The sequence below is a fragment of the Schistosoma haematobium genome, chromosome 3 (genome assembly GCF_000699445.3).
Source record: "Schistosoma haematobium chromosome 3, whole genome shotgun sequence".
Lineage (NCBI taxonomy): Eukaryota > Metazoa > Platyhelminthes > Trematoda > Strigeidida > Schistosomatidae > Schistosoma > Schistosoma haematobium.
The window spans coordinates 37,854,062-37,879,882 of record NC_067198.1 but is presented as its reverse complement, the minus strand read 5'-3'; the positions used below and the strand labels follow the sequence as shown (position 1 = coordinate 37,879,882).

At 31.9% G+C, this 25,821-nt stretch overlaps 1 protein-coding gene across 1 annotated transcript in view; it reads left to right on the top strand.

Moving 5' to 3' along the window:
* Window positions 1-213: 213 nt before the first annotated feature.
* The window catches only part of PRSS56_3 (Serine protease 56), a gene marked incomplete at both ends in the record, with an annotated part of 44,744 nt that continues 19,136 nt past the window's right edge, over window positions 214-25,821 (top strand). Inside the window, 6 exons of the mRNA XM_051219058.1 lie at window positions 214-1,652; window positions 2,275-2,488; window positions 6,926-7,025; window positions 18,842-19,022; window positions 22,542-22,807; window positions 25,340-25,589. Coding sequence (XP_051069818.1) covers window positions 214-1,652; window positions 2,275-2,488; window positions 6,926-7,025; window positions 18,842-19,022; window positions 22,542-22,807; window positions 25,340-25,589 — 2,450 coding nt within the window. The remainder of the gene's footprint in view (window positions 1,653-2,274; window positions 2,489-6,925; window positions 7,026-18,841; window positions 19,023-22,541; window positions 22,808-25,339; window positions 25,590-25,821) is intronic.

Genomic DNA, 25,821 nt, shown 5'->3' with positions numbered 1-25,821 from the left:
ATGGTAATAAACGTTACATAACTAACTCTACGGTTGTATTACAATTACGTGAGGGTTATTACCACTTTATATTATTAATAATATAGTATGTATAATTAATATTATATATTTCGAAGAAAATTCTATTTGACTGGCATTATTGAAATCTAGTAAATAAGTATAAATAGATAATGAGATTAGTAATAGACAAAGTAAACTGATTATTATCTATGCATGTTTTGGTGGTACAATATACAGTTACATAATAATTTATTTATTGTTCTATTCATATTATGTACATTTCATTGTTTTATATGTTTTCCAATCTTTGATAATGAATGTGGTTCTACACCATTTATATTTAATCCTAATGGTAATATATATTCACATAAAGGTTATGAAAAACAATTAACATATAATGGATTAATTCAATGTTTTTGGTTAATTCACATCAATCCACAAGATCGTATTATGATACAATCAATTGATTTTGATCTAGCTAATGATTCATTGACATGTAATGAAGATCATTTAACAATTTATAAACCAGTAAATGATCAAAATGATAATATAACATTGTCAGAAATGGATACATTCACTAAACGAATTGGTAAATATTCATATTGTGGATCAACAGGTTTTAGAGTCTTGTCTAGTTCTAATCAGTTATTGTTAATATTTAAAGCACGATCAATTGGAAAACATAAAGGTTTTAATCTACGTTATTCAGCTATAAATTCTAATTTGGCAAATATAGTAGAATCTTCATCACAGTCGTTGATAATGAATAGGACATGTGACTCATCATTTGAATGGAAATGTCCAACAACTCAATGTATATTGAAAATATGGAGATGTGATGGATTTTCTGATTGTTCAGATTCGGAAGATGAACTAAATTGTTTAAGTCCACTTTCAAAAATATCTCTTTTGAATAAAAGACAAAAGAGGTCAGTTTATGATAATGAAGAAAACTGGGGTCGTGTGGTCAATGGTCAACCGGCTCCAAAAGGTGCTTGGGCTTTTATAGTTTCTTTAAGATTCTCTGGAAATGGGGGACATGTGTGTGCAGGCAGCCTAATTAGCCCACAATGGGTAATGACAGCTGCACACTGTGTTCAACCAATGCCAGATCCAAAGCGATGGTTTGTAGACGTTGGAAGATATTATAAAAACACTGGTGGTCCTGAAGTTCAAAGAATAAAACTTTCACAAATTGTTATACACCCGTCTTACAATAAAAGAATTTACGCCAATGACATAGCATTGTTACGTCTACAAACTCCAGCTAACTTAAATAATCGTCAGGTTCGACTTTCTCCAGTTGCACGTAGTTCTCATTTATCCAATTTATTAACAGCTAATGTTCAGTGCATGGTTGCTGGTTGGGGAGATACACATAATACAGGTTCAAATGATGTTCTAAGACAAGCAGTTCTTCCTGTTATTAATTTTGATCTTTGTAAATCATGGTATTATTATCTTAATAGAGCAAGCTTTTGTGCTGGATACAAGCAAGGAGGAATCGATGCATGCCAAGGTGATAGTGGGGGTCCTCTATTGTGTTATGTTGGAGGTCAAACAGTTCAAGCTGGAATTGTATCATGGGGTAACGATTGTGCAAAACCAAGAAATCCAGGAGTTTATACTAATGTGGCTATGTTTTTTGACTGGTATTCAAGTGTTTTGTAAACTTTCTTTTTCATGAAGGCATTTAGCAATTTTAATATAATAAATAACCTATCTATCTTTAAGGTAACTTTATATAAGGTTTGAATCAATGAGAAGTTGTCTGATTTACCATAAGTAATTGTCCAATAATCAGTCTAACTTACAAAAGTTTCTGTTTCTTTTGTCATATATATTAAAGGTTATTATTACGTATTAGTGATATTTGCCCATATGTTTATTTGAAAGTATCCACACAACAGTAAAAAATAAAGTCTGTAATTAAACTTACCTGATATTGCTATAAATGAATAAAACGACAATTTTAATGGTGTAGTTATCAATCAGACTAATGTTTTATTACTCTGATGGTTTGAATTGATTTTTCTGGTTAGCGTTTTTATAGCGAGTTAGTTTCCTGCGAGACTGGGTCGCTAATCCCATACCGAACCTTCCAAATTTCTTGTGATTGGAACCGACAGTAATTCTAAAAGAGCTACAGGCGGAGTTTATTACATTGATAGTTTGTACTAATAAAATTTTATCGAAGTATTAGTGAATGATACAGATTGAAATGAAGTTTAGATTTCTTCATATGCTTATACAAAATCGCTATTTACTTACAAGTACTACTACTACTACTACTACTACTACTACTACTACTACTACTACTACTACTACTACTACTACTACTACTACTACTACTACTACTACTACTACTACTACTACTACTACTACTACTACCACTACTACTACTACTACTACTACTACTACTACTACTACTACTACTACTACTACTACTACTACTACTACTACTACTACTACTACTACTACTACTACTGTATTTATCAGAATACCAGTGAAGACAATCGAATTTTTTTACACTAAATTACAGAGTATCTCAATAAAATCTGAGGCCCATATAGTAAATCGTTGATTTGCAGAATATCAGCCCATCATCTCCAACTTCACTGTTCTTGTTGCAAACATTAATCCATTGTCTCAGATTTCATTGTTCATACGTTTTTATAGCGATCTGCGTTGCGTTCCCGTTCTTTCCTCATAGACGTTTTACTGAAATACATTCTATGCTTGACCACTGTCATATACTACTTGTGGGGATACAAGTAACCCACACCACACTACCATGCCAGTAGGGTAGGTTAAAGACCGATAAGACTAATAGCACTAATCGTATTGTTGATTGATGATTTGTAATGAGGTTTCATTAAATTAAGTTATTTCTCCTCGAAAATCAACATCTCCACTAATAATGCACATCCATAACGGAAGGAATGATCTTAAAACAGACAGATCTTAAAACTCTGAAACAATTTCTTGCCCCAACGGTTGTAAATTCCCCTAGAATAGCTCTAATATTACAAAGTTAATACATTAAAAAGCTACACACACAAAAGTCATCTTTGACTGGGTATTTAGTTGATACTGTGCATTTTGTTGACATTTCGTAATCCTTCAATATTATTAGCAAAAAAAATTTCTCAGAATCACTTAGGTTTGACAAAGTGTAAGCGAATAAAATATCAAGCTAGATTTATGTGTCCAAAAGAGACGGCAATTAATTCTTTATCACATTGGTAAATCCATCATTTCGTTTATATTTACCTGCCACTATTACTATTGTTATTACTATTTTGTAGTCAGTATAGGGGTGTGGATACTGTTGAAAGTCATTGAAATCATTAACCGAACCATTTTAGATCTCCATTAAAAACCTAGAAGCACCGGGAGGCCGTTTCCTTCTGATATTGGACTTTAAAGCATTGCTCACCCAAAATCCGACATGCTGGAACCAGACCCATCACCTTTAAACTTGTGTGTCAACGTACAACATCCAGACCACTGAACTGCGATCCAATGTTGCACAGCTCTGATAATCTTCAATTGTTTTTGGTGAGTAAGTGTCTCACATCCGTCATGGTTTAGCTCCACTGGTCATGACAGTTATAGCAGTTACCTACCAAAGACAATGCAAGATTGTCACGCAATACAGTGGATTGATTAAAGTTAGACATTAACACTATTAGGTGCAGGCTCAGGTGTCTATATTTCAGACAACGGTGTACAAGACTGAAGGTGTTAGGTTCGATTCCTGAGTGAGTGATATTGGGTGCACACTGCTGTAGAGTCACTTACTAGAACGAAACGGCCGTCCAGTGCTTCTTTGTTTTTTGATAATGACCTAAATCAGATCGGTTCAAGATTTTAACGTTAGTATCTTATAATTTTGTTTAGTTTATTGTGCAAACTTCAATAAGCTAAATGTCATTTCAAGTACATTTAAATCGGTCATTCTTCCTTTTGTTTTTGATTCACCCGGTTCTCTAAAATTATATAAACTCCTCAAGTCTGGCATAATTATTACGTAGGCCATTTGATTAATTTCATATTTGAATAATTATCACTTCATTACTCTTTATCTTCTGTTTACCGAGTGAACTGAAACTTATGTAAACTCATCAAATCTCACATAATTATCACAAAATCCATCTTACCAGTTTTCAGACTCTATATGATTACCACTTCATTATTGATAATGTTTATCATTTTAGTTCTATCCATCATTAATGTCGATTACCTCATACTCTATCATATCCCAATGTTACATTTCAATACATATATGGCTGTTTTTCTGCCTCAATTATTGTTCTGGCTTTATTCAACTTCGCAAAGACAACTAACTGTAAGAAATGAAGAGGGTTATTTATTTACACTGATTTAAACTATTATTAAAAATATATATTATAGGACATTATTTTATCAAAACGATTATGAAAATTCTTCCTTGAACGAGCTGATTATGATGGTGTTTTCATTGTGCACGACCAAATCATCTAGCTCACAGAATAAAACTCCATCAAAATCATCCACCTGAGCTACAAATCTTTTGAACCATCTCATAAGCTGAATATGATTTTTATTCAATGAAAATGTTTAGTTTACATTAAATGACTATTTCTTGATAATATTTGGTGACCATATTCATTCAGTTTTGTTGCATCGAACTAAGATTAAAATACTCTGATAAATAATTGAATAGATGAATATCAGAACAGTTTTGATTGATTAAAAGAATATGTCGTTTATTATATTAGTTTTAATGAAGATAATATCTCTCTTAAACAGTTATTATTCAAAATATTTTATCAATAAAATATTATTTTGATAGTTGAATTCATGAATCGATTGAAGCTAGACCACCATGGAAAACCTGGGAACACTGGACGGTCGTTTCGTCCCAGTATGAGACTCTTCAGCAACGCGCATCCAAGACTCCGCCTCACGGGTTTCAAACACATAACCTTCGGTCTCGCACGCGAATGCTTAACCTTTAGACCATTGAGCCGGTATCCATTTGGTTATAAATACAGTATTCCATATACATTTTTTTTATCTCAGAGTTCTTTAAGTAATGAAGGGATAACTGAAACATCAGTTTATTTTTGTAAACAAATACGACCAACGGTAACTAGTTAAAATCACTTAACATAATCTTTCGTTGTTCAAATTGTTTCAGTTAAAGTTTTCATTGCAAGGTGAACTCAAAACAACTTCAGTAGTTTGAATATGTGCTCATATTTTAATTCTTTAACGAAAAAAAAACAATTACACTTTTGTTAGATAGATGTAAGAAGTCATAGAATTGTAGTATGGAACCTTGTTTAGCATAAATATTGTGTAATAATCTTAGATAAGTGATCGATAATAGTTGTTTTATATGGAAATCAAAACAACTGTCAACCTATATCAAAGTGAGAATCTTCAATACCATCGTCAGCACAGTCCTACTGTATGGAGCTGAAACTTTGAGAACTATCACGAACTTCATCAAAAACGCACAACTATTTATAAACAATTGTCTACAAAATATACCATATGCAACAGCCTACTGTGGACTAGGACAAACCAGCTTCCAACTGACAAAAATTTGGAAGTGGATTAGACACATATTGGGGAAATCATCAAATTGCATCATGATGACAATGTCAACTTGAAATCTTGAATGGAAACAAAAAAGTGGAAGGTCAAAGAAAACACTACGTCAAGAATAGAAAGCAAACATGAAAAAGATGAATAAAAATTGGAAAGAATTGTAAACGATTACCGAGGACAGAGTTTATCATTTAAAAAAGAACTATACACTGAAAAGAAAGAAATTATGGTATTTTGTAATATTTTGTTCCCAAGTATTCTTCATTACAACTGAATGTGATTAATATGACATAATTTCAACAGTTGAGATCACGAGTCAATTGAAGCTAGACCAACATGAAAAACCTGGAAGTACTGGACGGCCGTTTCGTCCTATTGTAGGACTCCTCAGCAGTGAGCATCCACGACCCGGCCCTGCGGGATTCGAACCTAGGACCTATCAGTCTCGCGCCAGGTGCCAATCAACATATGCTCACTAGTCACTGGCTTCAAGAAATATATCCTGGAGTTCTAGTGAGAAGCAGTGACTAGTGGAGTTCAACCGGGTCAGTTGTGAGGTAGTAACTCACTGATGACAATGGCGGATATGTGGCTCAATTTCGTGGATTGGTTGAAGTTAGACATTAACACCGTTGGATGCCGGCCAGCTCAGTGGTCTAGTTGGTTAAGCTTTCGCGTGCGAGATTGATAGGCCCTGGGTTCGAATCCCTCGTGGCGCGATCGTGGATGGGCACTGCTGAGGAGTCCCGCAATAGGACGGAACGGCTTTCCAGTGCTTCCAGGTTTTCCATGTTGGTCTAGCTTCAATTGACTCATGATCTCGACTGTTGAAATTACTACAATCTCCGCAAAACTCCTACTGATAGTAATATGACATACTTAATAATTTATGACTATTTTGTTTTTGTAAAAAAATTGAATAAAATCTAATCTTATATGATTGAAGTGAAATACTCCATATCCTGAATTAATAATCTAGACAATACAAATGGTTTAAGGGAGTTAGTTATATTTCAATTAATAAACAACCAATTAAAAATAAACAAATCAAATATCTCATTTAAATTATACAAATAATTGCTATAATCTGATTGGCTATTTATTAACCAATGAATTATTTCTATTTTGTTTAAATTCAATTGAATATTAGTTTAGTTGTTATGATGAGAAAAATATTACCTTGGATACAATATTTTACAAATATACATTATCCTATTCATACATCAAAAGTATTTCATTATGTAATCATGTTTCTACTATTAATTATTCTGTAAAATAAAAATCAAAAAAAAAAAACATTTTTTAAAAAATGCGATAAACTTAGACGAGTTCAGTGGAATATGATTACGTAATGAGATTATTGTTTTTCATTGTGATTATTAATATGATATTTACTATTAAAAGTAATCAACTTTCTGATCCAAGTAAGTCTATGTAAACATGTTTATTTAGCAAAGTTTGACTATGTTACTGACTAGAGACTTTGTTAAACTTCTGAACTGTTTAGTTCTCAAAAACAAAAAGTTTTATAGGTATTGATAGATGATGTCTAACAGTGGAGTATAAGACACGCGTTTTGTCATATTCAAGATTCATCAACTTCATGTACTTGCATTCCAGAGTTGATGTTCACTTCATGAGTCAAACCTAGTACCATTCGCTTCAAAAACCATTGCGTTATCGATTTAGCTACTTAGTCCTAATGGCTAGTAGTTTGTGCAATTGGATGGAATTTTAATTCACTTTCGTATTATGTGTTTGAATTTTCTCTTTGATGTTTAGAATTGTAATTGATTTTGATTGTGCACTTTTGTCAATAAGAGATTAATTAATCTTAGTCCTAAACATCAATAAGAAAATTTGAACAAACAATACAACAATGAAGAAAGTATTCTATTTTTATGATTTGTTCTAGTTTACTTTAGATATTTGATTATGATGTTAATATATCCATATGTTTTTATGACAAGCTTATAACTTATTAAGATGCTGTGGTGGACCAAAAAGTAAATTAACCGAAAAACATCAATAAAGTTATTACGTCCAAAAGTTAATGTGGCAATAAACATCACATAAGATAATAACACAAATAAAAGTTTAGGGACGTTACTTAAACTTGCAGGTTGGTGGGTGTCTTGTTGGTTTTGGTACCAGAATCCACAATTATAGGTAAATAATAATTCCAATGAGACAATATGGATCCAGTAGTATATCCGAACGTAGAAAGTAATTTGAAGGTTACAACATTCTATAAATATAAATGATAGTTAATTAATCGTTCCGTTATCATATCCACAAACATGATAGAACGAGAGACATATGTATAAAATTGTATTTAATTATGAGCAGTTAACAATGTCATGCTATATGAGATTCGAAAATGGAAAGAAGAATGTAAGTATTCAAGGTCATATACTTAAACAACAAGTGCAATCGATTAATGATAAATGTACAGATTGTGAGAATTGGCAAAATAAATGCAAAAGATATCAAAAACTATTTATAAAATAGGTTTATTACGTCTATCTCCACAATGCTAATAACTGAGAAAAAACCGAGAGAAGAGCGCATAGTAATCAATGTATCTTATTCCGTACCCCTTCAATGGGGAGACTAAAAGTTGTCAAATTGTAATTCATACCTGAAGCAGTTTAGAAATCTATGATTGTTTGAAACATTTGTTGATGCTTTCAAATATGCTAAATAAATGTTGAAGTGGAATGTATTATACAATTTTCTATTTTATCCTGCAAATGCCTACTTGTAATCAAGTATATACTTGAGACTATTAAATATAATAGAGAATAGTTAGAAAATTATAGAAAAATGTTTTCATTCATTTGAAAGTTATTCATCTATTTGGAGTTGATGTGAATTACCTGACAAGTATGTAATCATGTATCCTCCTTTGATGTATATTGTTTGTTTGAGAACTAGAGATATTAATGAGCTAATGAAACTGGGATTTAAACCTTGAACCAACTAGTTCACAGTCAAGTTTTATAATAGCTAAACCAACAACCTACAACTTATATCTTTTATGCTATATAACCGAATATTTTGCCTTAAAAATGAATTGCAAATATTGAATGTTTTAATCTTCTGTGTTATAATGGGGCATACATAAATTTATCAGTTTAGTGCTTGATGGATTAAAAATTAGTGAAACACAGTTAAGTCATCATATAATCGACATTCTGTTTATCTGTGCCTGTGACATTAAGAAATACAATGCCGTTTGTTATTGTGAATACTCTCCTAGATATTTGATCGCTCTATCAGTACAGTAGATTAATAAATTAAATGTCATCATCTTTATAAGATCAATCAAAACACGAATGACTCAGTAGCAACGCCTATAACTGAGACATTGGGTGTTTTTAATTTGTATTCTACAGAAAGCATTAATTCTCACCGGACTACAGATATTCCTTACTGACAAGTAGCAACTAATATGAACCTTGGGTTCAGTGCTTCCTTATTATGACCTCCCGTTGCATAACTTCATATTACGTAGTATGATAACACAGTAACAATAGATAAGGTCGTTTGTTACTCAGGATTTTTCATAACTATTCACATCTATATTTCTATTGATTCTTTAGTTGCATTCCTTTTTTTTGAATAGAACAAATTTCTCTGATGAATTCATCTCAAAGCGAAACCCAATATTAAACGTTTTCTTTAGGATGCATTTCCCCGGAACCATGAGATGTAGTATCTACAATACAGTCTATTCAATAAACATTATAGACTGTTACAAGTTCATAAGTCATTGAGACTACTAATAACATAATATCAACAGTTTACTACATGAAAATACGTTTTATTAAAAACTAATAATTTGCTATTTCCAGTTCTTTCTTCAAAAATTCAATTATATTTTTCGGAGCAAAAAACATATGATTAATTACTTTAAGTCTATTTTTTTTATCCAAAGAATAAGACATTCAGTTTCCGAAAATTGATCATTGGGATATAGATGATAAACTATAGTTTTACTTGATTAGACAGTATGCTGTTAGATTATAATTAAGATATCTACCATATTATAACTTTATAATTCCATAATTACTCCATATAAAAGATACTTTGAAAACAAAGCTAAATGATTATTTTATTTCATTTCAGTCACATCTCCAAGTTATTAATTGCGATATGATTTTAACAATGATAACTAAATCATTTGAATTACTATGTATAGTTTATACTAAAGGTATGAGTAGAATGAAAGAACATGAATATGTTAGTGCATTATCAAGCTATATAAGTTTTATTGTTTATAAAGATAATAAGCTGTTGACCGTGTTATGTTCTCTGAACTAGACTGATTGACCGTGAATTTTTCTAACCGTTTTGAACTATAGCATCAGCCTTACCCTATCTCATTTACGAGTGAAATATTTGTTATGTTTTAACACACAAATAGTTTTTTCAGATGGTGTAAAATCACTTCATACATAAGTACAGAGAAAACATTACGAAGAGTAATATTTTTTCTGAATGATGACTACTGCAGTATACATCAAATAGGTTCGACTTATGGTTACTAATTTATTTACAGTACAATTTCCAGTAACTAAGACGTTTAAATTAAATGTAAACTTAATAATTAAGGTAACCAGTGGCAATGTCTGTCATTTAACCAGTCTATGTGTTGTGCCGGAAAAAAAATGCTGATCACTTATACTCGGAACGAGGGACCTCGGCAATTCCCACGATGTGAAGGTAAGAAAACAAGACTGGTATAAGTGAAGATTTATTAGCCCCAAAACATTATGACGACGACGAATCGAATCTAGTCTAAAATACACTGGTTTATATATTGATTGTACACCCATTTTGATTAATAATTAGGATTACATCACATACTCAGTTATAACAAATCACTTACTAAGCATAGTTCATGTCAAGTGAATGCAAGAATATCGTATATTATACAGAAGAAAATATCATACTAGAGAAACAATCAAATACTACACTGAATGATCCTCATGTTGAATCAAAACGGATGTAGTATTGAATAAAACTCATAATGAGTAATTCAATCGAAAATTGACTTTTCTTTCCATCATATCAAGCCATAATTAATCTACTGGGTATAACTCGGGTCTTAACACTATATAAACATGTATCTATGTTTAACATAGAATCCTAATAAATAAACATATATAACATTCAAGCTTTATCGAATTTTTCTGACAGTTTTTGCTACTTGAAAAAATGCCTTCAAGTAGGTGATTTTCTCTACCGATTGAGTAAAATTGTAAACATGAAATTGACTTCTGTTACAGAATAATCTGTATATTGTTGATTTAATCACATGACTGGGATATTCCTTTGGAAAATAGTTTTGTACGGGATCTGATTGCCTTAATTAGGTTTGGTTTGCTTTTTGAGTTTACACAAAGAAAATTTATCCCATTGCCTTATGCCTCGAAAGCTGCACTTTTCACTGAACTAGTTCATGAGGTTACATTATAGAATATCATGTTATTTTATTTCATTAAAAACAGCATTACATATATTGTAAATAATTTACAAGTATTGTAGTGAAGGAGAACATAGTTGAGGACAAGCCATTACATTTATCACAAACTTACAGATTTACTTGGTAAAATAGAAAAATCCTACTCCAATACATCATTTGTAAAATGTTCATTAATTATCTCAAAATTCATTGTTCTTGCATTTTCGTACCAATTACTTTCTGTTCCCATTCTTCCCTCCTCAATCTTCTCAACTTTCTACTACCAGATATTCTATTGCTGACTAGTGTTATATACTACATATGTCGACATGAGTAGCACACACCACAATATCTTTTTTCTATATTAACAAACTTATTTTCATACTTCATGTGATATCCCGATGAGAATAATGAAGGGTAACCGTTGAAATCTATTTCTGGACAAATACTATACGTATATTTTATTGTATAATTGTTAAGTAGCTAAACTATTCACATTCGTGTTTCTCTTATTATGAGGATTATTTTGACCTATGAACTATTATTTTACGATTTGCCATTCTTGAATTCTGGCAAGTCCATTAATTACAGTCTACCACATTCACAGCCACTTTTGGTTAGATCTTGTACAAATGTTATTTTCTATTTCATAGTACGATGTGGTCCGTTTGATTTGTATATAAACCCAGTATGTTTGAAATATATGATTCATATCGCAGAGGCTGAAATTGATATTCTGAACTTAACAGGCAAGCCTAGGCATGAAGAAGGACGGATAAGGACTCTAGACTACTCGTACAAGTTTACGCGTTGTTGGTCCGGTCGATAAATCACTGTTTTCTAATTGACAATATCACTACGTTATAAACTAATAAGGCATAAGGTCAAAAGTTCTAACAATTCATAAGTATATTGTTTTCATTTTCATTCAAACCCAGGACCTATCAGTCTCACGCCAGGCGCTTAACCAACTAGACCACTGTGCTGGCCAGCATCTAACGGTGTTAATGTCTAACTTAAACCAATCCACGAAGTCGCGCCACCGTACACCATTGTCATCAGTGAGCTGATATCTCACAACAGACCTGGAGAAATCAGCTCATGATTTCAATCATTGAAAATTTCTAAAATCTGCACAAAACCCCTTCTGATCATTTTTATTCATTAAAATAATATCATATACCAATAAATATATATATGTACTTATTTAAGTAGTTTCAAGTTTGTCAAAGAAATTTATCATTGAAATGTATCAACATTACACTAAATGTACCTTTGTTATAAAATACTGCTCAATATTTTTTTGTTTTAATATAATAGATTATCTTTTCGCGATATTTTAAATTCTGTCTAAAATGGAATTACTGAGACATTTGATATGTATACTCTAAGATATAAAAAAGGTACATTTATCCTATACATTACTTTTATTCAAATAGTCTTTTTGACTTATTGCATAGTGAATTCTATAAATTACTCAAGCATTTATTTATAAATAGAATAATATGTGAAGTAAATAGATACCTCTAATAAACTGTTTATTCATTTCGATGAAAGATATATTAGCTGATGTTATCTTGACTAATACACAAGTGTAGAAATAAAATTGTAACGAAAAATGTATAGATATATATGGAGTATAGTCGAAATAAATAATCTAAGTGAATAAGAATAGTGCATAATAGAAAAAATAGCCTGTGGAGGCCCGTCATTTAGATTGAACGATGTTGTCGAAAGAGCTCTTCATTTTAGTGGCTCGAGATCGTAATGATGATTGTTGTTGAAATATGTATGTCACCTATCCTCGTATATAATCATCAACTTTAATCGCATTAGTCAATAGCGGATTTAGATAAGTCAAATAACGAGAACGGACTTGTGAATACATATATTTTGTATATAAAGTGAATGGAATAGAGAGAAAAGAAACGACGAGCAGTGGAGATGGCGGGTAAGCCAACTCTCTTTTGTCAAGCGTTAATCAATATTTATAGTTGCACAAAAATAAGTTACAGACATGTGATGAGTAATGGGATAAGAAGTGAACACAAACCTACGCGCTCATATAAAAACAGTCAAGATTGATAAGCGAATAATTAACGAAGTCAAAATGTGATTCAATTAGAATGAATAAAATAGGCTGTCCGAAACCTAGAATAAGGTATATGGGCTTAACATAATAAACTACACTGCAAGTTGTTTAGATTATAATATAACCAAGACTGACGTTATATATATATATACGGGTTAGTAACTGACTTTTGTAAATTTTTACTTATCTCCCACTAGAAACGGACAAATAAAATAACGAATTGTGATTACCAATTAAATACAAAAATGCTTTATACTGATAGTAATCATATACGTTCTAGTGACTAGCTTCAAAATGTAATTTCTGGAGTGCTATTGAGAAGCTTTGACTGGTGAAATTTAACTGTGTCAGGTGTAAGACAATTATTAACTGAATGCAATGGAAGATGGTAGCACAATATCATAAATCGCTGTATTTAGACATATACACCTTCACATGTTAACTCAGTGATCATGAGATTAAGGGCTCATCAAAAGACTGTAATTGAATAAATTAAAGAAGTGTAGTCTAGAGATTAAGTGTTCGCGACTAAGGCAGAAGTTCCTGACTTCAATTCCTAGTCAAACGGTCATGGATTCAAACTCCTTAGGAGTTCTATACTTGAACGGAAGAATCGTTTAACTCTTCCTAGTTGTCTAGCTAAGATCAGGTCCTGATATAGAATATGAAAATATAATTGATCGTAAGATAACGATATGACATTACAAATAATAAGTAATTGTATATTATCAGAAGAATGTTTCGCGTTTTCGACTTCTGAGATCTATTTTAATTATGATTTCTTATCAGAAGAGGGTTTTTTGGAGATTGTAGTAATTTTACTAGTTGAATTTATGTGTCAATTAAACCTAGACCACCATGGAAAACCTGGAATCATAGGACGGCTGTTTCGTTCTACTATGGCATTCCTCATCAGTGCGCATCCACAATCCTGCCGGGCGGGATTCGAACTTATAATCTTCGGTGTCAAGCGTGGACAAGTAACCTTTAAACCACTGAGCCGGTCGGCATCCAACAGGGTTAATGTCTAACGTCAACCAATCCACGAAATTGACCCACCATCCACTGTTGATGCCTTATTACTTACATTAAATAATTTTTTCTGGTTAGCGTTTTGTTTAGCGAATTAGTTTTCTTCGGAGGTGGTTGCTAACCCCATGCTCAACCCTCCTCGTTTATCTGGACTTTGGACCGGCAGTAGCCCCAGTGGGGCTCCAGATGGAGTTTCTTATTAAACAGAATAAATAATTCTGAATATTTTTAAAAAAAAAAGAAAAATGATTAACAGGAATGAAACTATGGACATGTGTTTTACTCAAATAAATATGTATATCTCTACTTGCTGTTTGTTTTATTTTAAATCTTCATAGTTTCTATTTCAATCCCTTTTAAAATAAAATAGATTTAATTATAATCAAAAGTTAAGAGAAGTTAATAAAGAAAAAAAAGTGAATGAAAAAAAAGAAAAGAAAATTGTCTTCACGGGTAAATGGTAATTGCAATGATAGTTAAACATTGAATTGTTATAAGTTGCTTCATCAAAATGTCTGAATTGAAATTTGAATTCAATGAAGTTATTGCTAAATGGTTAAATGAATACAATACAATTGAATTGATGTTTACTTAGTTTTATATAACAAAATTATGGATTACATTAATGAAGTAGACACGATAATGTTTTGTTGTTGTTGTTGGTAGAATAGAATGATTGTATTTGGCATACATCAATGGTATTTCAATGATTCAGGGATTGATTATTTAAGAGTGTTTATATTGGCGACACCTATTAAAAGTTGTTTACTTGTACGGAACAATCGGTTTTTGTTCTTCTGAAGTCCATTATCAAAACACGCAATTAAATGTTCAATTTTAATAATAATAACAACAATAATAAGTATGTAATTTCATTAGACCATTTTTTTCTATCCATTTTTATGGGTTATTTCAATCTTTCCATTGATGTTTAAAACTTCAGTTGATTAGTTTCTTTTTGGTATATGTACATTATATGCGGATTGCCTAAATGTTTCCTTAGGTCATATCAGATGATGAATTTCAAACAGGAAGAAACGAACGTTCTAGATTTCACTTCTCGCCATCATACACATCTGCTTATAATTCAATTCTATGTAGTTCTATCGATGAAAGGAATGACATGAAGCCAACTAATCATACTGGTCAACAACTTACACCATTAATTTTGAAATTTGTGAAATGAAACCAACTGTATGCTGTACATTATATTTTATGCATTATTTTAGAAACTGATCTTTTCTTAAAGTGACCAGATAGATGTTCACGTTGATTTGTCTTAATATATTGACAAATAACATACTGTCATAATCGAAATGAGTCAAAACTAAAGGAACTATCATTCACCTAAAATTTTAATTAATTAATTTTCAGAAAAATGTAGATCGTCATGTAACTGAGATGAAGAATTTTTCAAGCTCATCAAGATAACGATGTGACATTCTATGAGATGGGAAGTTGTTTATGGATCTACTATTATCACTTTAGACAATATTATCTGGAAATATATCAAAAGAGTCTGTTCGTGAGACTATAATTTATGAGATGGTGGAGAAGATTTGTAGCTCAGGTGGATGATTTTGATGGAGTTTTTGTTAGGATAGTCGGAAAAATATACCAATAATTATCGTGTTAAGTCTATGGTGGCCTTGGACCTGAAATGTACATTTCCTATTGGTCGATGTTTATTTCACTTGTTAAATATTGTGTAAATGTTTTCTATTTTATGGTACGATGTGGTTTGTTTGTTTGGTATATAAATAGAGTGTGCCTGAAATAAAATGATTCATAACTCAGAGGCTGTGACTTGTGTTCTTGACTCAACTGGCTAGGACAGACAGCGAAGCAGGGCGAATCAGGGCACTAGGTCGTTCGCTACGTGTTAACCGTGTCACCGAATCGATCGATATAAACGCTGCTTATCAAAACCTGCAGGCCACACGTTACAACAGTTTTGTTCTCTGAGCTGGATGAAGAACAAAGCTCCATCAAAAACTATAATTTACGGACGACCTACGAACGACGCTGATGTGACCTTGAGAGTGGACACTTACTGATTAAGACTAAATTAGGGTTATAAAGCAGTTAGAATTATCATTTACAGTTGATGGTTAGGATTAAAAATTAAATTTAGGGTTTTCATCACGAACTGACATCAGCTATAATCCCAAAACTCTAATAAGCCAAATGTATAGATGAATTTCGCGCCAAAATTCATGACTCGTTATCCTATATGTGATTGGTTCGTCCATAAATTATAGTCTCACCGAGTCTGTTAATTGTATTATACAAAAAGAACTGAATGGTTCTAATTTAAACTGCTCACCTCAGAGAATATAATCCCTTCAGAATTTTAATAGGATGCATATACAACACTAAAATTTATTTATTTATTTGAACACATAGATATTGGTACAAGAGGGCACCAGATGCATATGCGCCATACAAATCTCATTTGATTTGCGTGAGGGCTGTGATACTGCCCGGATCACATATAAATATGGAAATATCAAGTTTTAAACGTAAATTATATATATGTCCATTTATCAATCTGCTGATAACGATTACACTGAAGAAATGAAAGCAATAGTAAAATTATGAATATTACCTGTTGACTGTTTATATATATATATATATATATATATATATATATATATATATATATATATATATATATATATACGGAAGTGACAATATGTTTGCAATATCCCGATACGACAGATGTACCATTACTTTTATTACTAACAGTCTCAGAAAGGGGTTTTTGTAGATACTATAGTAATTTAATAGTTGAGTTCGTGAGTCAATTAACAATCTACCAAATGATCAACTTATGTGACTGTATCATGTCAATCCATTATAATAATATCTATTATCTACACAACTCTGCTGTTTTTTTCTTGCAAATTATGTGTAAACATGTAATTTATACGATATACAAATCATTGATCAACGATAATTGTTGAAAGTCATAGTCTCTAGGATACATTTACTAGATTCCAAATTTGAATAGTCATATAATATCATCCGAATGCCATAAATAATGTGTTCAATTCTTACTTACTTACTGACTTACACCTGATACTCCCAATAGAGCATACGCTGCTGACCAGCATTCTACAACCCACTCTGTTTTGAGCCTTCCTTTCTAAATCTATCCAATTTTTATTCATTCTCCTCATACCTGTCTCCATTTCTTGGCATAATATGTTCTTTAGTCTTCCTCTTTTCCATTGATTTTAAGGATTCCATGTGAGGGCTTGTCTTGTGACACAATGTATTCAATAAGCCACATATAAATCCTTCTTAACGAAATCAGTTTCTTTAATCATTAAATAACTGAAATTTCAATATTTTGTTAAAGTTCTTTTCTTTTTTTTAAGAAAAATGATCGATTTGCTTAATTTGGTTGTATGTTTTTTCTATTTCATTGAACTAATGACTAGTGAATAGTTTCATAGGAAAGTTATACCATAAGAAAGAATGCAAAATTTTATGATTTTCATAATAAAAACACTTAAATGAATACAAATAGTTTAGTTTAATAGATATCATGTATAAGTGAATGTGTGAAGAGAAAGTTAAGATAAGAAGTAGCTTAATGGCAAGACATATATTAATATATATGCATATATAGGCGAAAGTGTAATGGTAAGACAGTTATATACTTTTTTTCTCAAGTTTCTTAAAACAAATTCCGTTCAAATAAAAATCGCTATTTACTTATAACTACTACTACTAGTACTACTGTAGTGAAGGAGAACACAGGTTAGGACAACCGAATTACATTTAGCACAACATTACAGAGTTACTTGGTAAATACCTGATTTGCAAAATGTTCAATAATTGTGTCGGACTTTATTGTTCTTGTATTTCTATACTAATTGCTTTCTATTCCCGCTCTTCCTTCCTTGATCTTCCCAATCTTCTGCTGACAGACATTACATTCTTGACTTGCGTTATATACTACTTATGCCAATATAATGTAGCATGCACCACACTACTACCCCCACTAATACTTCTGCAGTGATCAGAATACCAGTGGGGACAATCGAATGTATTTTTCACTAAATTACACAGTATCTCAATAAAATCTGAGAATCACATAGTAAATCGCTAATTTGCAAAATATCAATCCATTGTCTCAGATTTCATTGTTCATGCGTTTTCATACCAATTGTGTTCCGTTCCCGTTCTTTCCTCATCGACCTTCTACTGAAATACATTCTATGCTTGACCACTGTTACATACTACTTGTGTGGATATACGTAGCCCACACCACACTACTACTACTACTACCCCTAATACTACTGTAGTGAACAAGAACACGAGTGGGGACAATCGAATGTATTTAGCACAAAATTACACGACGTGTTAATAAAATCTAACAATCATAAAGTAAATGCTTGATTTGCAAAATGTCCATCAATTGTCTCAAAATGTCTCAGACTTCATTGTTCTTGCATTTTCACACAAATTACATCCTGTTCCTATTCTTTACTGTTCGTTCCTCTTGTCTCTCTGCTGCCAGACCTTCTGTTCGCGACTAACATCATATACTAATTATGTCAATATAAGTAGCACACACCACACTACTACTACTACTAATAGTAATAATAATCATAATATTTGCTTCATTATTTTAGATTGTCGATGCTTTCTATTCGATAGTACAATGTATAAATCGGGTATATTTAAAACACCGAATTATCCGAAAAATTATCAATATGAATTAAATTGTTTATTGTATTATTTTCATGGTTTATCTAATGAACTAGTGAAAATTACATTTACAACATTCAATTTAAGAAAACCTATTGAGAAAAAGTAAGTATTCAAAATTGTTGTGTTGCTTTATGTTTTTGTATTTTTATTTTAATCCTCAATTAAATTCAACTAATTAAACGTTTTAATGGGTAGTTTAGTAGATTTAAAATTTAAAAAAAAAACCGGGAAATAGTCTTATCATTTGTAATGATAAAAATATGTTAGTACTGATGGTTTTTAGCAGTTTCGTGATGATTTCTGATAAGCATTTTATGTATGATAGGGTGATCCGTTTGTTGATTTCTGTACTTGAATTTGTTTGTGATGATGCATGCGGCTGGTATTTTTTTTGATGAAGTTGATTGAGTGGTTGTTCTTTTGAAAGATGATCTTTAGGTAGTTTTCTTCAGTTTTCATGCTGTCAGTGTGCTGCAATGTTTCTTCGTACTATTGAACAAAGTGTATACGCCGTTGATTTTGTGAGCTTTTAGGTTGTTGCTATTGTAGTTAAGAATTTGATCTGTGTGGGTCGGCTTCCTATACACTTGAGTTTACAGTTTTCCTGTATCAGTTCTGGTGATTAATACATTCAAGAATGATAGTTTGTTGTTTGACTCCTGTTCCATTGTGAACTTGATGTTGTTGATTAGCTTGTACGTGTTTTCCAGCTCATCCTTTTCTGACGATGACGAATGTGTCGTCAACAGAGCGGATCCAAATTTTTGGCTTGATCACTGGTAATATCGAGGCTTCTAGTCTCTGCATCACTACTTCTGCGATCAGTTCTGATATTGGTGATCCTATCAATGTCCCTTTTGTTTGTTCGTATATTCTGTTGTTGAATTGAAAATGTGTTCTTAGGCATAAATCAATGAGTCCTAGTAGACTTTGACTTTGAAGCTTCGTGTACTTTGTGAGATTTGTGTCGTTAGTGTGAAGAAGGAATCGAATTTCCTTTGCTAACATTGGTCCAATTAAGGCAAAGCACTCTTCTATGTAACAGAGTAGTAGCGATAGTTATAATTTGTTACACAAACTTTCTCTAATAAAAAATGATTAACTTGTAGATTGAGGAAACCCAGCGTTGGTTGGAAATGCTTATTAGTCAAACTAAATTGAGGATATATAACAACTCCTTTATAAACATGGACATATAACTATCGTGAAATAAAGCCACATGGACAATCAATAACACATGTTTGTTTCTCAGAAAAGGGTTTTTGTGTATGTTATAGTAATTGAATAGTTGAGTTCATGAGTCAATTGAAGCTAAACTACCATGGAAAACCTGAAATCACTAGACGGCTGTTTCGTCCTAGCGTGCGACTCATCAGCAGTGTGCATCCACGATTCCGCCTCGTGAGATTCGAACCCAGGACCAATCAGTCTCGCAAGCAGACGCCTAACCACTATTTCATTAGAAAGTGAAATCATATGTTGATCAATAGGGTGTCCGCATCTTTTCTCATTTATCCTATGTCTGATTGACTTGGGTCATTAATAAATACAACTTATTCGAACTGTATTGAATGATAACCATAAATGTTATCTCGAAAATTTAGCTAATATTCTTATCTAAGGATACAGAAATTAAAATGCTGAATAAATCATTTGAAATAACGAATCACCAGTATTACTTACTTACTTTTGCTACCTCTCGTGGAGCATAGGCCATCGACCAGAATTCTTCAGACAACTTTGTCCTGGCCCCTGATTTCCAATTGTTTCCAATATCTATTCATTTAATTGGAAGTCTGTCACTAATACTAGCACGACATACCTTTTTTGATCTGCCTCTTTTCGTTTGGCCTTGAGGATCACAATTTTGGGCTTGCCTCACGATGCAATCTTATGGTTTCCGCCATGTATGTCTTGTCCACTTCCCGTGTTTTTCCTAATATCCTTTTTATCTGGAAGCCGCCAAGTTCACTGCCAGAGTAGCCTGTTATTGATGGTATCCAGCCAATGGATATGCAATATCTTGCGTAGACAACTGTTTATACCTTTTTGATGATGGTTGTAGTAGTTCTCCATACATATAGTGCAAACTGCTCACCCACTGATTCAACATAGTGGATTTTACTTAACCGCTTAAAATTGTTCAGGGTAGGCTTCAAGAAATCGTTCATGAAATCTATTGATGAGTTTTATTCTTCATCAAACGGAATATTGAACAATATAGTCGTCCATCATGTTAATCTATATCTTTACTTTCGTCATCCTCCATGATATTTATTTCGCATTATATGTGGAATGTTTCAATTTCTTATATGAATGATGGGTCAAACTGCAACCATATGTGGTCTAAACACTGTTTCAGTATCATAATAGAAGGCTTATGTTAATAAAACTTGTACGTTGAAAATAGATTTCAGAGTACACCCGAATTTCTTTTGTTGAGGTTGGTAAACTGTAGGATCATGAAATGTTCTGTTGATGTAAATGAATATTTTTTGTCTATTATATTTGTATGAGTATATCCGCATTTTCTGGACCTAAGCTCCTACCTTAACATTGTGGTCATGATTGCTTGTCGCGATGACTTAATCGAGCTATCTCGGCTGGAAAACATATATTCTGTAATGCCAGAAAAGTCAATCGGATAACTGTAAGACTAAAAGCAACAACCTAAGCTTTACGGGTGAAGCTATACATTTGACTATACAGAATCGTGACAGCATCAAAGTGTTAACCTTAGTTGTGTTACCATGTCATAAAGAAAGGAAAGAGTTAGAAAAGGTAGTCGCTAAAATTTTCATACTTCACCTTATCCCACCGAGCTCAGGCTTTGTTGGTAAGACTTTTTGAAGTAAGGTGATAATACATCAGAAATTCTCAATTTAAAAAGTCAGATGTAACTGACCCCAATTAGTTGTCCGTTAGTTCTTGTGATCAATTTCTTAAGTCGTCAAGATCATAGTTTTCTTCTTCAGGTCCTACAAAAAGAAATATCTTTTCACAATATGGTCATCCGGTAAATGATAACTCCCCTCAAGCACATGTGTTCATTATAAATTTGAATGTAACCATGATAATCATATTTTACAGCTCAGATATAGACCTTGAGTGATATTATTTTTCATAATATGTTTGTATAAGTAAATATCAATAGCAAATAACTGAAGTATAAGATACTGAAAATTATTCCAGAATTCCCAAATAAATGAGTTTCAGTGATTATCTTCTGAAACGTCCTCAAGGTCATCGGTTTTTTCCATATGTTTTCACATTACTAATGACCAATTTATTAGATCACAAAACCACCACTAGTTAAGTGCTATTATTATTATTATCATTATTAGATTCATCACTTCTTAATAGTCCCACTAAAGAATTCTTTCTTAATATTTCACTTCATTTCATCTGGTATACAAAACAATATTGTCCTATAAAGGATTATATTATTACCTTTACATTTTCTTATGTATCCGACTTATAAAATCATGCCAATTAACTTGTAAACTTTTAATGATGTAACTTTCATATGACAACTAATGTAGATTACGTAATGAATAACATTTCCAAGTATCTATCTATATATATGCTCTATCCTTTTTATTGTTCTTATTTTTTATTCAGATGTATAGATTATTTAGATATGTTTACTACAATTGAATCAAATAATCAAATGGCAAAACATTCTAATCTTATGAATATCTCTTCAATAAATTATTCTAGACCAGCGGATTATAGATTATGCGGTGATTTAAATGATTTTCCACAAAATGATTTTTATTCAATTAGTTCTATATTATTATTAATATTTCATACAGCATCTAAAATTCCTGGTATCAAATATCATCAACAAATGGGATTTATTGGTCAATTTACATTTGATTTAAAAAGTAAGTCTTGTAATGTATTATCTTGTTTAATGTGTTGAAAGAACATTAATTAAAGTAATTAGTCCCTTTTTCTGATAAATTTCGATAATGTAAATAAGAAGACGATGATCATCATAACTATATGATGATATACCAGCGTAATACATTTTGAACAATCTGGTCATACACAATATACTTGTTAAAAATATTTATATATAAAAATAAAAGGTCAACTAGACTGTAAACGGGGTAAGAGGAGACAAGGATAATAATAATAATAATAATAATAATAATAATAATAATAATAATAGTAATAAAAGTAAGTATCAGAAGGGGTTTTGAGGAGATTTTGTAGTAATTTCAATAGTTGAGGTCATGAGTCAATTGAAGCTAGACCAGCATGGAATACGTGAAAGCACTGGACGGTCGTTTTGTCGTACTGTAGGACTCCTCAGCAGTTCGAATTCACGACCTCGCCTCACGAGATACAATCCCAAGACCTATCAGTCTCGCATGTGAGCGCTTAACCACTAGACCACTGAGTGGGCATCCAATTAACTCATGATCTCAAATATCGAAATTACTACAGTCTACACAAAACCCCTTCTGATATGAATCAACATATGCTCACTAGTGATTGACTTCAAAATGAATTTCCTGGAGTTCTAGTGAGAAGCAGTGACCAATAGAGTTCAACCGAGTCTGTTGTGAGATAGTACCTCAATGATGACAATGGTGAATGTGTCACTCAATTTCGTGGATTAGTTAAAGTGAGACATTAACACTTTGAGATGCCAGCCCAGTGGTCTAGATATCGAGCACTCACAGGTCCTGTGTTAGAATCCTGCGAAGCGGGGTCATGAATGCACACTACTGAAGAGTCACACAATAGAACGAAATGGCTGTCCAGTGCTTCCAGGTTTTCCATGATGGTTTAGCTTCAATTGACTTATGATCTCAACTATTGTAATAATATTAATGTGAACACAATTTGAAACCTAGTCACTCTGGATAATAAGCCAATATTACTAGGGTAGGTTTAAGGTGAGAACTAAGTGTTTTTGAATACACAAATGGGGTTTTCAGAATGAATAATAAATGTCTACTTTTAACGTTAATTGTATTTAAGTGAATTATTTTGATTTAATAGTTGAATTCAAGAGTCGATTAAAGCTAGACCACCATGGAAAACCTAAAAGCAATGAACCACCGTTTCGTCCTAGTAGCAGTGCACATCCACCAACCCTCAGGAATCACTTAAATCATGACCTACGTTTTCCCACGCAGACACTCAAACTCTAGACCACTGAGCCAGCCTTCATCCTACGGTGTTAATATCTAATTTCAACCAATACACGATATTGTGCCAAAGTCCATCATTCTGTCCAGTGAGTAACTGTCTCCCAACAGGCACAGTTGCGATCCACTCGTCTTGGCTTCTCAGTAGAACTCCATCAAAATATATGTTGAACCCAATCACTAATGAGTACAGGATGATTATTATCAGATCGAGGGGTTTTGTGCAGATTATGCTCCCAAATTTTCTATAGTGGTCTGGATTTAATTGACTTATATATTCAACCATTAAATTACTACAATCTCCACCAAAAAGAACACAATCTGATAAGAATTATTTTAACCCAAAACTTTAATTGTGCATAATAAACATAAAACAACACACATCATTTACTGTTATTAATTTCACGATAGGACTCAAAAATAATTAAAACCAACTTTTCCTATTGTCAATGTATTCACTAAAACAGAAAATCAATCGGTTCAATGTTCAATTTTCCAAAAAAAATTGTTTCGAGAAGTATTTCCTGAAGTTCTAGTGAGAAGCGGTGACCAGTAGAGTTCAACCGGTTCTATTATGAGATAGTGACTCACTGATGACAATTTCGTAGATTAGTTGAAATTAGACATTAACACCGTTAGATGAAGGTTAGCTCAGTGGTCTAGTGGTTAAGTGTTAGCACGCGAGATTGATAAGTGCTGGGTTCTAATCAGCTATGGCGGGTTCATGGATGCGCACCACTGAGAAGTCCATCAACAGAACGAAACAGCCATCCAATCCATCCAAGTTTTCCATATTGGTCTAGCTTTAATTAACTCATGAACTCAACTATTAAATTACTACAATCTTCACAAACATACCCCTCATCTAATAATTATAGCTTTTACCGACTTCATATATATGAAATCTATAAACCACTAAATAATAAAACAATTAAGTAGTAATAATAATAATAAATCAATTTTTATTACGTAAATAATTCACAATCACAAAATGATTTTAATTTAACAAAAAAAAAACATTTTCTTAAATATAAAAGAAATTCCCGCATACTCATTTTACATAATACAAAACTGTCATGCTTTATCCAATACAATAATCATAGTTTACTATTGTTTAAATTCATTATTTTATAAATTTAATTTTTAACTCAAAAAGAGAAATTCATTTTTATTTTTTTATTTTTTATTTTTTCATTTTTTATTTTTTATTTATTTTATTCTACTTTTTTTCTTTTTTTTTAATTTTTAACTAAGGTAATTATCAAAATAATGGAAAACATAAAGAAAATACATTTTGTGATTATGAATTTCATTATAATAAATTATTAAATAATACAATTAAATATGGAAATTTTTTCTCACCATTTTATCCAAGTAATTATCCACCAAATATTAAATGTCGATTCATTTTTATAGCAGATAATAATCAACGAATTCTATTAACATTTCATTCAATTCGATTAAAATTAATGACAAATGAAGATAATATAAGTAATATAGAAAGGTTAGTAACAAAAATCATATAGTTTCTTTATGTAATAGATAATTGTAATTATTTATTTAAATCTTTCGATGGATGTGTTGGGACTGAAATAGATCAGTCTCTTATAGGCATAGGTACATCCTGTACAGATTGCCTCGATAATGTCATAAGTCGCAAGTATTCTAAGTAAAGATGGATGGTAGTTAGAGATGTAATTCGGGACACGCGTTTCGTCCTAGTCAGGACTCGTCAG